This window comes from Pteropus medius, unplaced genomic scaffold, assembly GCF_902729225.1.
Source record: "Pteropus medius unplaced genomic scaffold, Ma_sr-lr_union100, whole genome shotgun sequence".
Lineage (NCBI taxonomy): Eukaryota > Metazoa > Chordata > Mammalia > Chiroptera > Pteropodidae > Pteropus > Pteropus medius.
The window spans coordinates 30,523,362-30,536,406 of record NW_024340849.1 but is presented as its reverse complement, the minus strand read 5'-3'; the positions used below and the strand labels follow the sequence as shown (position 1 = coordinate 30,536,406).

General features: G+C 35.2%; 1 protein-coding gene across 1 annotated transcript in view; it reads left to right on the top strand.

The window, feature by feature from the left end:
* The window catches only part of ASXL3 (ASXL transcriptional regulator 3), a 161,012-nt gene that overhangs the window by 24,749 nt on the left and 123,218 nt on the right, over positions 1–13,045 (top strand). Inside the window, 1 exon segment of the mRNA XM_039843753.1 lies at positions 5,867–5,949. Coding sequence (XP_039699687.1) covers positions 5,867–5,949 — 83 coding nt within the window.

The following is a 13,045-nucleotide window of genomic DNA, read 5'->3' as shown; positions in this document are numbered from 1 at the left end:
CTCTGTAACTGTAGAGAGCTATATAATGGCTTATTTTATAATCCCCAAATTATTTACCTGAGACATGAGACCTTAAACAGCTAAACATTTTAATGAACTGCCAGTATTGATCACAGGAAGACATAATACTGTTAGAAAGAGGGAGAGAGCCTAGTGTTTGATGTAAATCTAAACATATATCAGTGAGGTGATTTTAAATTGTGAAAATCTTTTAATTTTGCAATCAAATAAACTGCAAATATTTTATTTAGGGCCCTCAACCCCAAGATTTTAACCATTAGATGAATACCGGTCTAATGTATTCACCTTAGGGATACTGAAATTACTTTTCTCTTTGAGAGACACCAAGGAATTCTTGAGTAGGCCCTTAAAATATTTGAAACATTATATTCATTAGGTTAAAATAATTGAACCTAAAACAGAAAAAATATATTCTTAGCTTTGCCTGTGCCATTCTCAATGATTTGGCAAACTCTCTTTCTTTTAATTATGTTACTGTCCTTTTTTGCAGGTTTTTTCTTCTTTTACTGGGACATGTATAAGGTCTAGGGGGTGGTTGTTTCTGGGATGAATCTGTCTCGACTCAAGTTGCATGAATCTAGATGTCTTTGAGACAGGCTCTGATATAGTCACGTAAGTAAAGAAGATAAAATCCTGTGGTGTATTTGGCAATTCTACACATCTGCTCACAGACTCTGAAAAATACAAGAGGATCCATTGCTAGGAAGGTAGCTGATTGTATATATTTGCATCCCTAGCCTTGGAAGTCCTTTTATTTTTGGAGAGCAATACTGAATTTGAAACCTGCTGGGAGTGGCAGTGCAGAAGAAAGAAGGTAGTTGAGAATTGAAAGGACTTTAGTGTGTGAGACAGAAGTGTGAGAGGTGCAAGACACAACTCCTTGGGAGTGAGAGTGAAGTGGAATCACAAATATAGCTCTAACACAGGAGAACAATTTGTTTTACAAAGAAAGATAGGACATTTTATGTGAAGATTGAACACTGTGACAGACTGATTTGTGTAGAAAAGACAGTGATATCTGGCCAGTGGTTTCCGATTACAGCCTGTTCTTAGCAGTGCTAGCTCTACTAATTCTAGCTGCAGATATTCTTAGGGAAACTCGGTGGTTTTAGGGGTCTATTTTTGAGGAAATAAATTATAAAGCAGCTCAGTTTTCAGCAAAAAATTTTTGACAGGGACTAGAAAAGATCAGTTTTTATCCAAAGTAAATAATTTAGGAAAGAGAAAACAGCTATTGAAAAAGAGACACAATTCACATTACTTGTAGAAAATATGACTGTAATTTTACACTGTTGGTACTATTAAGTATTCAATTAGCTGTTCATAGAATAATAATAATCACAATTCAATGAATTTTGTATATATTAGCAATAAAATGTGAGAATATTATCTGAAAAAGTGTATTCATAGTTGCAACTGAAAACATAAAACCCTAAAAAGCTTAATACAGTTTATAAAATGAAACTTAAACACACGGAACGATGTGTGTAAATTTCTTTAAAATTTAATTAAATGTCTCATTTAATTCTAATCTGAATTTCATCTGGAAATATAAAGAAGTGAACAATTAAAAATTTAAGAAGGAATAATGAGAGGACTGTCTTATCCAGATAGTAAAATGTATTGTGACAGCAATTTAAAACAGTGTGGTGCTGGCAGAACAATTGATCGAAAGATCAGGAGAACATAGCAGGACCCCTGGATCAGCCCCAAGGACAGTGGTTTGCAGTTTATTTGAGAAACTCTGAAAATTCCCAGAAGTTCCTTTAGCCAGTGGAGGGAGTAAGTATGGGGGCTCTAAGCTCTCCTGTTTCCACCTCAGCAAAAGCAGCTCTGCTTTTGTGCATTTTGTATATTGGGTTCCCACATTTATATGTTGGTTTTACATCCAAAAGAGTTTTCATTGCCCTAATGTTAATATGTGGTGGAGGATATCTCACTAACCATGATGAGCTTAAGAAACAAATTATGTTGGAGACTCTCCACTTATTAATAGGAAGTGCATCAGTTAGTGCATTGCCTTAGTACAAAAAGATAAATTACAGATGAATTTAAATATAAAAACATAAAACAACTTGAAAGGAATATTTTTAGATATTTGCATGCCTCTTGGGTTAAGGGAATTTCTAAACATAAGAGCAGTAGAAGTAACAATGAAAAAATCTGATGCAGTTGTTAATATGAAAATAGAAAACTTCACGTCACCCAAAAATATCCAAAAAATAAGCAACAAAAGAAATGAATATGTATTATTAATATGAAAGTAATATTCTTATTTTATAAAGTTTTTTACACATTAATAAGAAAAACAGACATATCCCAAGTACCATATCCTATTCCATAAGAGTCATTTGAAAAAAACCTTTATCCTCATTAGTGTTTACAGAAGTATAATAAAAAGAACAAAGAATTACCTGTTAGTTGACCTACTAAGTTGGTAATTATTACAAAAAGTTAATGCTTAACACTGGTAAAGTTGTGGTGAAGGAGGCAGATTCAGTTCTGAGAATATAAACTGTTAAAATCTTTCTGGAAACAGTTGGCAGTGTGTCAAGAGACATGATGGAACTTACATTCTTTGACTCAATGATGTTCTAAGAATGTTTCATTCAATGTATTCTTTGGAAATTTATATTTATTAATTGAATTTTTAAAACAATTAAAATGCCTATCCTTAGTGATATGTTAATCATGATGCCCATTTTGAAGAATTCAGATTACATAGAGAAAAGACAACTAATAACATATACACATACTTTGTAAAATTATATTAAAAATAATGTGTGTGAATAAAAAAAACTAGAAGGAAAACACAAATATTAGCAGTGGTTAATATTCTTGGTTATAGGCTTGTGGGTGCATTTTGTTTTCTATAATATGGGTGTGAGTTGTATTTTTCTAATTTTTGCTATCAGAAAGCAAGATTATTTTCAGTAATTATCCATGGCAAACTTTAAAATTGGATTTCCTATTTTGTCACAATTACATTATTATTGCCCAAGCCAGTCCGAACCTGTTTTGATTATCTGAAATAGTCATTGGACCTATTTGTGGAAAAATCTTATTGTGATAAATAGTCTTAAAAATTGTGGCTGATCTTACTCCCGTCCCTGCTCTATTGCAACGTTGACCTCAGCATTTAAAGAGATAGTTACAAGACGGAAAACAATCGGAGGAACATGTTAAATTCAAAATAAGTATGACATAACCATGAAAACATAGTCAAATACTAGTTGTATTTGAAAATGTCATGAAGGATAATCCAGAAAGTGTAATTTTACAGGACACATGAAACTGTAATACCTCAGAGCCAAGAGATTGTTGGGGCAATGGGCAGTTACTCAAGCTAACATTTGGACCTGGTGACTTAGGACACCATTTCACTCTGACTGCCGCTTCTTTCACTGTAGTGTTTGAGTATGGCTGCCTGAGAGTCTGATTCATGTCTCTACATGTGTCACATTATTTTGATGGTATCAATGTTTGTTCTGTGAAGGTAATTTCTCTCTATCTTTTGTTCTATTAATGTTCACACAGCTAGTTCAGCGAAGCTTGTTCGCACCCAGGAAGCTCTCCTCTGTCTCCTTTCTCTGTCTTTCAGGAACTGAGGGTGGCTTCTGGTGTTTTGTGTGGTTCATTTCCTTCCTGCCTCTCATCCACTTCATGATGTAATTCTTGGCACTTTTACTTCCTTTGTAGAGTAGGATGTGATGTCATAGAGAAGGGGACAGGGCTATCCAAATTCTCTCAATTGCTGGGAGGAGCTGCCCAGGTGTGCTGAGGGGCCTGTACTCAGGAAGAGAAACAGGGAATCCTCCACAGTGAGTAACCCCACTTTCGAGTGCACCCAAATTTCTGTTAATACATTGCCTAGTACACTGAAGTTACCGCTTCGGCCCTTTCTGGATTTAATCAGTTTGCCTTTTGGACATTCCCAGTTCAGCTCAATTTTCCTCCTGTCCTTTCTCCTCTGTCCCCTTCTTTCCGCCATCCTGTGCCTCTCCCCTCCAGTTCTCCCTTTCCTTGCTTGCTTACTTGTGTATGTCTCTGTCTATTGACCTTCTGCCCATATCTTTTCTGAGAGACCATCAGTGTCCCCAGCATTGCCTATCATTTGGGGGTGATGCCCACCCTATATATGGTCCAAGTGGCCATAGCATCTCCTTTCAGTAATTCATGAGAATGTACTGCTCTACTTACAGTTCTTATTTTAAAAGTTCTGTCAGCTTTTTTTTTCTCATGTCTATTTCTTTTCCTCCCTTCTTTGTGATTTAATCTTTCCCTCTTTCAGCTCTGTTATGCAGTTTCCTTCTTGCCTTTTTTTTAAACCAATATTTTTACACTTTAGTCCTCTTCCCTGTACAGCTATGCCTATGTTTCTTTTTCCCCCTTTCCCAGTTTTAAGTTCGGCTCTCCAGTGTCCTCTGTGAGGACAAGTTTCCTTCTTTCCGAATGATATACTTTTTGCCATGCCCTCTTTCTAATGTTGCTTGTATTTTTACATTCTTTAACGAACTTACCCAGTACGACTAAGGGACTGATCCAAACTGGGAAAAGTGGGGAAATTTCCTGGGAACTAGACAGGGGACAAGAAGAAAGTGGCCCTAATGGTGAGATGGGGCTGGCTGTATGTAACTCATTGGAGGAACTTGATGAACAGAACCTTTGCTAGTGACCCAGTTGAAATTTGGCCATGGATAGTAGGAGAGATCACAGGGCTCTCTTGAACATATGTGGAAGCCTTTTCCATTTTAGTTTTTAGGGTACCCTATTAATTCTTAATAATTGTGATCCTTCTGGTAGATAATCACAAAATAGAACTCTAGAATCTTTAAGTTGTGTGGGGCCATGACTTGTGCAGAAGCTCCTGTACAGCATCTTTAAGTAGGTGTTGTCTGCCCTAGGAGGGAGTCATTGTGAAGATGTGTGTAGACTTGTCTTTTGTTCTCAAAGGTGGTCCCTGTAGTTCAGGTTGGTGAGCAGTGTGGACACTGCTATTTACTGCTTTCAATACGTCTAGTTAAATCTCTGGATAAATAAAGGAACTTGATTTCCAGGGCAGGTGGTCTAATGCCTGTGGAATTAACTATGTCCCTTGTATCATTATGTCCCATGTATTCCTAACACTTTGTTTAAAAGAACTCCCTTCTACTCAAAAATTAGTAGGACAGAAGGGGAGAGGAAGAAAATGGGATTCAGTTTATAAAACTGAGATGGGCTGAATGGGAAGAGGAAGGGGTTTACTTGAAATTAATTGGAAAAGGCAAAAGAAAGGAAACTGAGCTGAACTGGAAAACGTACTGTAATGAGCCTTGGGTTTCTGTATGCTTCTTTCCATTTTAGCCACAAAGTATTTTTTTTCATTTTATTTTTAATATAAAAGAGGTTGATCAAAATATAAATCCAGTGAAGTTATTTTTGACCAGCATTTTGTTCTCTGCTATTGGTACTATTCAGGCTCCATGTTTCCAAGGTCCTGGAAATTTAGGAAACATTTTAACAGCCTGAAAGCATAAAATATTAGTAATTTTTAGTAAAGGAAATTATGTACATTTATTAACTTGTTTTTTTAGGCTTCATGTTTCATTTTTTGGTGTATACACCTTTGTGACAGTTTTTGAAGGATGGCCCCTATATGTTGCAGAAATTTCCATAAATGTCCAGAAAAAAAATTATGTTACGTTCTTACTTTGGACACTTGAGCTGTGTGATAGGACCTTATTTTGATATAACAGCCCCTTACCCTTTAAAATTTTAAGGAAACATTGCATGATTCATACACGGTTTCATTTTGTATGTTTCTGTGCAATAATCTATGAATCTTATGTTTATTTTTATTTTTTAGGCACTAGAAAAACACCCCAACTCACCAATGACAGCAAAGCAGATATTGGAAGTCATTCAGAAAGAAGGGTTAAAAGAAACAAGGTCAGTATTTATATTTACATTTCCTGTTTTCATTGATTAGTAATTGCCACTAATTACAAAGCAATAGATGTATTTAGGTGTTGATATTGTCGTTGATTGTGAGTTAAGTAAATACCTACAAATTCTTTTGTGACTGCCACATACTTGGATGACCCAAGATTTCCTTGGAACTGCGTGTTGCTTCATAAATTACATTAGACAGGTTGTTACAGAAGGTACTTCATTAACAAAGAACAGCACTATGTGAATTGGCCACTTATTGGAGTCGCTCCTCTTTCTCTTTCTTGTGAAAGGAGATTGTGTTTCCAAAAGTGAATAGTGAAAGAGAAACACTTTTACAGGCTTAATAGATAGATCCCAGGATATAAAGATGAGCTCACGCTGATGAAATTCAAAGTGCTAGTGAATGTGGTTGAAAATTTAGTCCTCTTAAGTTTAGAACTCCTCTACTTGGAGTGTCGTTAATTAGCTTTCAAGCCTTAAAAAAAAAAAAAAGTTTTATTGAGATATTATACAGCATAAAATTCACCCTTTTAAATGTACAATTCAGTGAGTTTTAGTATATTCACAAAGTTATGCAATTATCACCATTTTCTAGTTTCGGTACACATTCATCACCCTAAAATGAAACTCCAATATCCATTAGCGGTCATTCCCTATTCCCCTAGCCCCTGGTAACTGCTAATCTACTTTTTGTGTCTATGAATTTGCCTATTCTGGACATTTCATATAAGTGGAATTATACATTATGTATCCTTTTGAGACTGGTTTCTTTCACATAGCAGGGTTCATCAGGGTTTATCAGCATTGTGGCATGAATCAGTGCTTCATTACCGTTTTGTTGCCAAATAACATTCCGTTGTATGGATATACCACATTTTATTTGTGACAATCCTTTTTTTATTAACTTTACAGTTTTGGCTGTAGTAAGCAGTTTAGGGCTATATATATGATATTACTCAAGGAGTAAAAAGTTTGTTAGAGAATAAAATAACCATAGAGTTGTCAGATATGTGTATGTTGTCATCCGTGCTACATAGTGAATTTTTTTGTATGAAGTTGTCCACCTGCAAACCACTGAGCATGCAGTAGTTGTAACTCAGTGAAAATTAAACCTGCTGAGCTACCCTTTGAATGTTTTGACTGATGCTGAGATATTACTGATGAGAAAAATGGATATCCTTCTAGGGCCAGCTTTTCCTAGAAAATGAGTATTACCTACAACTCCTGTAATTGTGAAGTGTGGGTAATATCAACCTCTACCTGTTTAAAATGTATTTTTGGAAATTCAATCCATGAACATCACAATTTAATGGATATATAAGACACCTAGGCTCAGAATTTCATTTCTATTTTAGATGCTTTTTCTGCTTGTTCTGAAGAAACAGCCCGAGATAATATAACTACACTGTGTTTGCAGTAATCGTTCTCCCACATAGTGGAGGCAGCAATGGGCAGGGAAGTTGCTGACAGAGCCCTACAGCTCTGTTAGAGGAAATCCCGTTCTTCTAAGCCAGATGTCAGTATAAGGAGTTAGAGAACAAAATAGGGACACCTGGAAATGAATTTTCTCCTTGCCTCCTGTCAAAAACCCTGAAAATATTTGTGCAATTTAGAAAACAATGAAAATGTTTGTGCCAAAGCCAGAAGAAAAAAGGAGGTAAAAAATCTAAGGATATCAGCTCATTTTGAATGTGGGCTCTGTGCCAGAAGAATCTGCCAGTGCAGACAGAAAAAGCAGATCCTATAAGCAGACATTTGAAATTTGTCCATTACGACATTTTTCTCCACAGGAGTTGCTATGCTGCTATCAGTTGTTACATACCTTGAGATACAAAATTCCTGTACCACGGCTTTGAACAGCATTTTAATTACCCTTTTTGTAACAGCATTATTTTATATTTTTCAAAATGCCAGTCTTCCCAGAATGGTATATTGACGGGTTTTAAGCATATGTAGTTGTGGTTAACAAAAATAAAAAACAAAACAGCTTCTTTAAAGAGTATAGAACAGTAGTACCTGCAAGGAATTCACAAGTTGAACAGGCAAAGAAAGAGATGATAGTTCCATTTAAGTTCTATTCTGTAAAATCAGCTGTGCATTGAAGGGCCTCAAACTATGCATTTTATGTTTTCACTTCTGAATTTCTTTAAATCTCCTCCTGCTGTCAGTGGGGACCTGTTACTTATGGCTGGTATATCTGTGACCACTCTTCCGTCTTTTCTAGTTCTAGTTTGCTTATTAGGAACCTCTCTAAAGTAAAAGTATATAGATTTTGAATGAGTTTTGGACTTTCCTACATGTTACTATGTTTTAGGGAGCAGATTCCGAGATTTATTTTGCCTATTCAGTATACTGTTTTGCTACTTTCCACATTCTTAAATATTTTCCAAGTATTTAAGGCAGTTGAGTAATTGAAGTATAACTGTACCTATTTTTCTTGAGTTACATTTAGAAATCTCATCATCATAAGTTCAAATGCAGCTGTTTAATTTCTAAGTATTTATTAATGGTATATTTTTCAAGCAATGCAGGTTTGTGATATGCTTGGATAAATGTAGGGGAGTGACTATGAAAGTTACTAATGTGGCCATGACCTTCTGGTGGACTCTTCTCTATTGGTGAGAGATCATATTAATAATAGTCTTCCCCCAGACAGTCCACCACTGTACCTAGCATTCTAGAAGAGGCAGGGTTGGGTTTTTAATTCATCATCATTCTTAACATGGCTTTAAAGTAATGCTATTTGTTTCAGGTACCCTAGGGATCCTTTATTCTATATGTCAGATAGAGTTCCTGTAGCTTTTACTTCACTGCACTATAATTTTGTCCTTGTATGTTTTCCCAATGGTCTGTGAGCTCTTTAAGGGCAGGGCACCTAACACTCCTGGCACTTGGCAGTCAGTCAGTAATTATTTGTTGAGTAAATAATCTTTCTCGAGATGTTAATTTGTTGGTGCTTAGCAGTGACTTTGGCTTGCATTTAGAGTTAGAACTTCTTTTCAACATTACATGTTATATTTTTCATCCTTTCAATAGTTTGTTTGTTTTATCAAAAAGAATCTAACAGTTTTGTGGGAGTCTCAATTAAATATATGCATGCTGGTAGTCTCCAGCTGATTATCTGTGAACAAGTAAGGTTATTATACTGTTACTTGTTTTCAAACACTATAAGTTATGCTATTTTAAATTTGTAACTTAGAATAAAAAAATGCACCAATAATTTGGCAATACTGATATGAGTATTTTAATGTGTTCAGTATATGTGATATTGTTCATTTGTTTGACTGAGCTGAGATTCTTGACACTGTATGCTATCTCTTCTTCAAGTGACACTTTAAATTACATACTTTTCATGAAGACATGATAAAAAGAGGACAACTTTTCTATATTATGTTCTGTGTATCTTCTTCATGTTATTGATGAAATCTGTAGTATATGATTAAATTCTATTTGGAGAAGCCAGACTGAAATAAGTACTTTCCATGTGGTTTTAAAAAGCTATATAAATATAATGAATTGTCATAAAGACAAATGGTTTTTTTTGAAAAGAATTAATAACATCATGCCATGGTTTCCTAGAATTGTTTTTTTGATGAAAATATGTTTTGGTAAGTTTTAATTCCCTTTTATATAATGTCGTAGAAGATTTTATCAATACAGTTTTACTCTGGTCCATCTATACACTTGCTCTGCTGATTCTGAGAGACAATTTTCAGGCTTCTGTTACTTTGTGTTTATGAGTTGTCAACCATTGATAAGACGTAGCACTTTGGAATGCTTTTCAGATGATCAGAATCTTAAAATTAGTCACATAGCCATATTGCTTGTATAGAGGGGAATAAAAATGCACATATTCCAATCTGCTGCTTTTGTGGCTGGACATCTGATGTGCCTGCTTGGACTCTTGGCTAAACATTCCCTGAGGGAGTTAGGGTGCTTGCTACTGTAGAATATAGATAGTCTTGTCTGCAGCAATTAAAATATTTGTAGAAAAAGAGGAATAACTCTAGTTACCATGTTGGTTTGGCTGACTTTTGGGGTTTTCCTAAGTCTTCTTTTCTGTTTTTGGTTTGCTTGTTCAGAATTGATAATTTCTTAATAAAGAGGACTTAGGGATTTTTGATGCCCGAGAATATATTTTTCTAAGCTCATATAATTGTTCAAGTGATGCTTCCAAAGAAATGTGTGACAGGTTGGAAGGTCAAGGAACAGCCATTCATCAGTGAGGCATAGTTTCTTATGTGCTGGGCATTATCATTACAAGATACTTATCCTTAGTGTAGCATGAACTGTGATATGGTTTTCATATTATTTGATAATAAGTAAATAATTTTCTAGTAGAAGCGAGGCAGTCACAGTATGGGTATACACACACACACACACACACACACACACACACACACACACAGAGCAATAAAAAACCTCACTTGGATTGGGGCAGGGCAATATTTATAAGGTACATTTTTACAACTTTATAGACACCTTACTTTAAAAAAAAATCTGAAAATGATTTACCAGCCATTTACAGAGCAGCAGCCTGTAATTTCATATCAAAGTAGGTACATTTGAAAAGGTTTGTAAACAATCTCTGTTGGGTTTAGTGTTACTCAGAGTATGGATATATTTTCGATTTTGCCATGTGGAACATGCAATTGACAACCCAAGATTTTGTAATTATTCTGATATCAATGAGAACTTTTTATTCCCGCTGATAATTCTGAGAATGAATTTGTTTTTAGCTACTTGTCTTAAGGCTTTGCATGTTTTCTGTTTTGTAATCTCTGTTATGATATGCTAAAATTAGAATCTCTACTTTGTACAGTGGTTTATTAAAGATGTTACATTTTTCTAGAGGAATAAAATGTCAGAAAATTCTATTACCATGTATAGTGACAAACAATAAAATTTCTTGGCATTTCTCTCAGTGAGATTTACGTTTCTAATTAGTGCTATAGGAGACGATTCTTTCTTGCTGCTGAAATGTTTTGTCTAGAGATAAGAAAGAAACACAAATAATTTCTACTGCAAAATCAATTCTTATCTCCAGACTCCATGTTGGCATCCATTCTTTCAAACTGAAATGGTGGTCGAGTTTGTTTGTGTTGGGGCATTTTAAAATTACCATGTTAACTCACAGTGTCATTCCTGCCATTTGCTAGCATCTAATCTCATTGGGTAATTGGTGTGCACAGCCAGCTACTTAGAGAGGGATGAATGAGGCAATGATGGTACTAAACAGAAACACAGGGCAATCTGCATGTATTTATGTGTGTGTATAGGTGTGTACATGAGTGCGTGTAAACAAGCCTGTAGAATAAATAATGTATGTGTTAGTTGACATAAAATTTTACTTGTCATCATTACTCAAATTAGAAATCTGAATCAGGATCATTCCTAATTCTCTGCTCCCCTACCCCCATAGCCCATTGGTTCTTGGCTAGTGTTACTTTTACTTCCTAAATACATCATTCTTTCTTTGTATCCCCACTCTGCCATTCATTTTTTCCACTTATAATGTCTTAAATAGATTAATACATTCTCTTCTTATCTCTTTATATATAGTCTCCCCCTTTTTAAATCATTTTTTTTCTTAAACACTACCACTTGTAGTAGAATTTCGTAACTGATAATCCACAATATTCCAGAGAATATATTGCAGCTGGTAAACTGTGAATCAAATGATATTGTCAGTTGTATGTTTGGCGATAATTAGATAAAACTGGGTATGATACTTTTTTCCCAGCCACATGGTATCTGAAGAAATGCATGATATTCTGATAATGTAGGGTTTATGATAAAAATAATGAAAACATACATAATGATAAAAATAATGAAAACATACATAATAATTTACAGATGAGACTTGAATTTCCAGTCTGGTCATTTTTATATACATTTGGTTCCTTCCAAAATATGTCACTTAAAATGTTGTTTGTTGGTATTGTATGCTTTTTCGTACATAATTAGTTTTAAATGAACTGGTATAAAACTGGTGAATAAGAATTCATAATTTATACATGGATATCACTCATTGTTTAAAGATAACTTTATAATCTGTCATAAATTAAACTATTTTTACTTGGTTACATTTTATCATGAGAAAGCGATTGAAATAATTCATCAAGGGGATGTGGAAGCATGTCCTGAGTTAATAATTATGTGAAACACCCTATGAGGTCAGTTTCCAACACCTCAGGACACCCCTAATCAGTTTGAACATGGGCCACTTTAAAGCTTTTGTAGTCAAGAATCTGATATTGCAGCCATAGTTGACTACTTGCCTTTCACTGTGAAATTTCCCCCACTATCTATCTTTTCATGATTTGGAAAGTAGAAGTAAAGCCCCATGAGGCATTCATGTATTGTGTCGTGTGCTTGGGAGTGTGTACTAACACTTGCATGCACTTCTGGTAGTTATTACATACTTTCATGAGAAGCCTGTACGGTTGTATTACCGAATAGGGAAGAAGCACTTTTCAGATAGAATGCCTCACTAATATAATACATTTGGAACAGGACTCTTCCTGGTTCCCAGATTGAAGTCATACTAATAGTAAATGACTTAGTCTGCTCAGGCTGACATTAACAAAATATCATAGACTGGATGGCTTAAACAATAGAAATTTATTTTCTCACAGCTCTTGAGGTTAGAAGTCCCATATCAAGGGTAGGTTTCTAGTGAGGCCTCTTTTTCTGGCTTGCAGACAGCCACCTTCTCGTTATGTCCTCACATGGCCTTTCCTGGGTGTGTGCTTGCAGAGAGAGAGAAAAAGAGAGAGAATGAAGTCTTTGGAGTGTCTTCTTCCAGGCACACACTCCTGTCAGATCAAGGCCTCATCCTTGAGACCACAGACAACTTTAATCACTTCCTTAGGGGTCCCCTCTCCAAGTACAGCCACACTAGGGCCTAGAGCTTTAACATACGAATTTTGGGGGAACACAAAAATTAAATTTATAATAGTGATCAGAATTTTGAACTTTATATTTCTATAATTCATGGCATACCATAAGAATATTTCTCAAATTTTGAGTACCCGATTTATCTTAGAACATATTCAAAACAATATGCTTAATACTGTCCTGTGCTTCCATT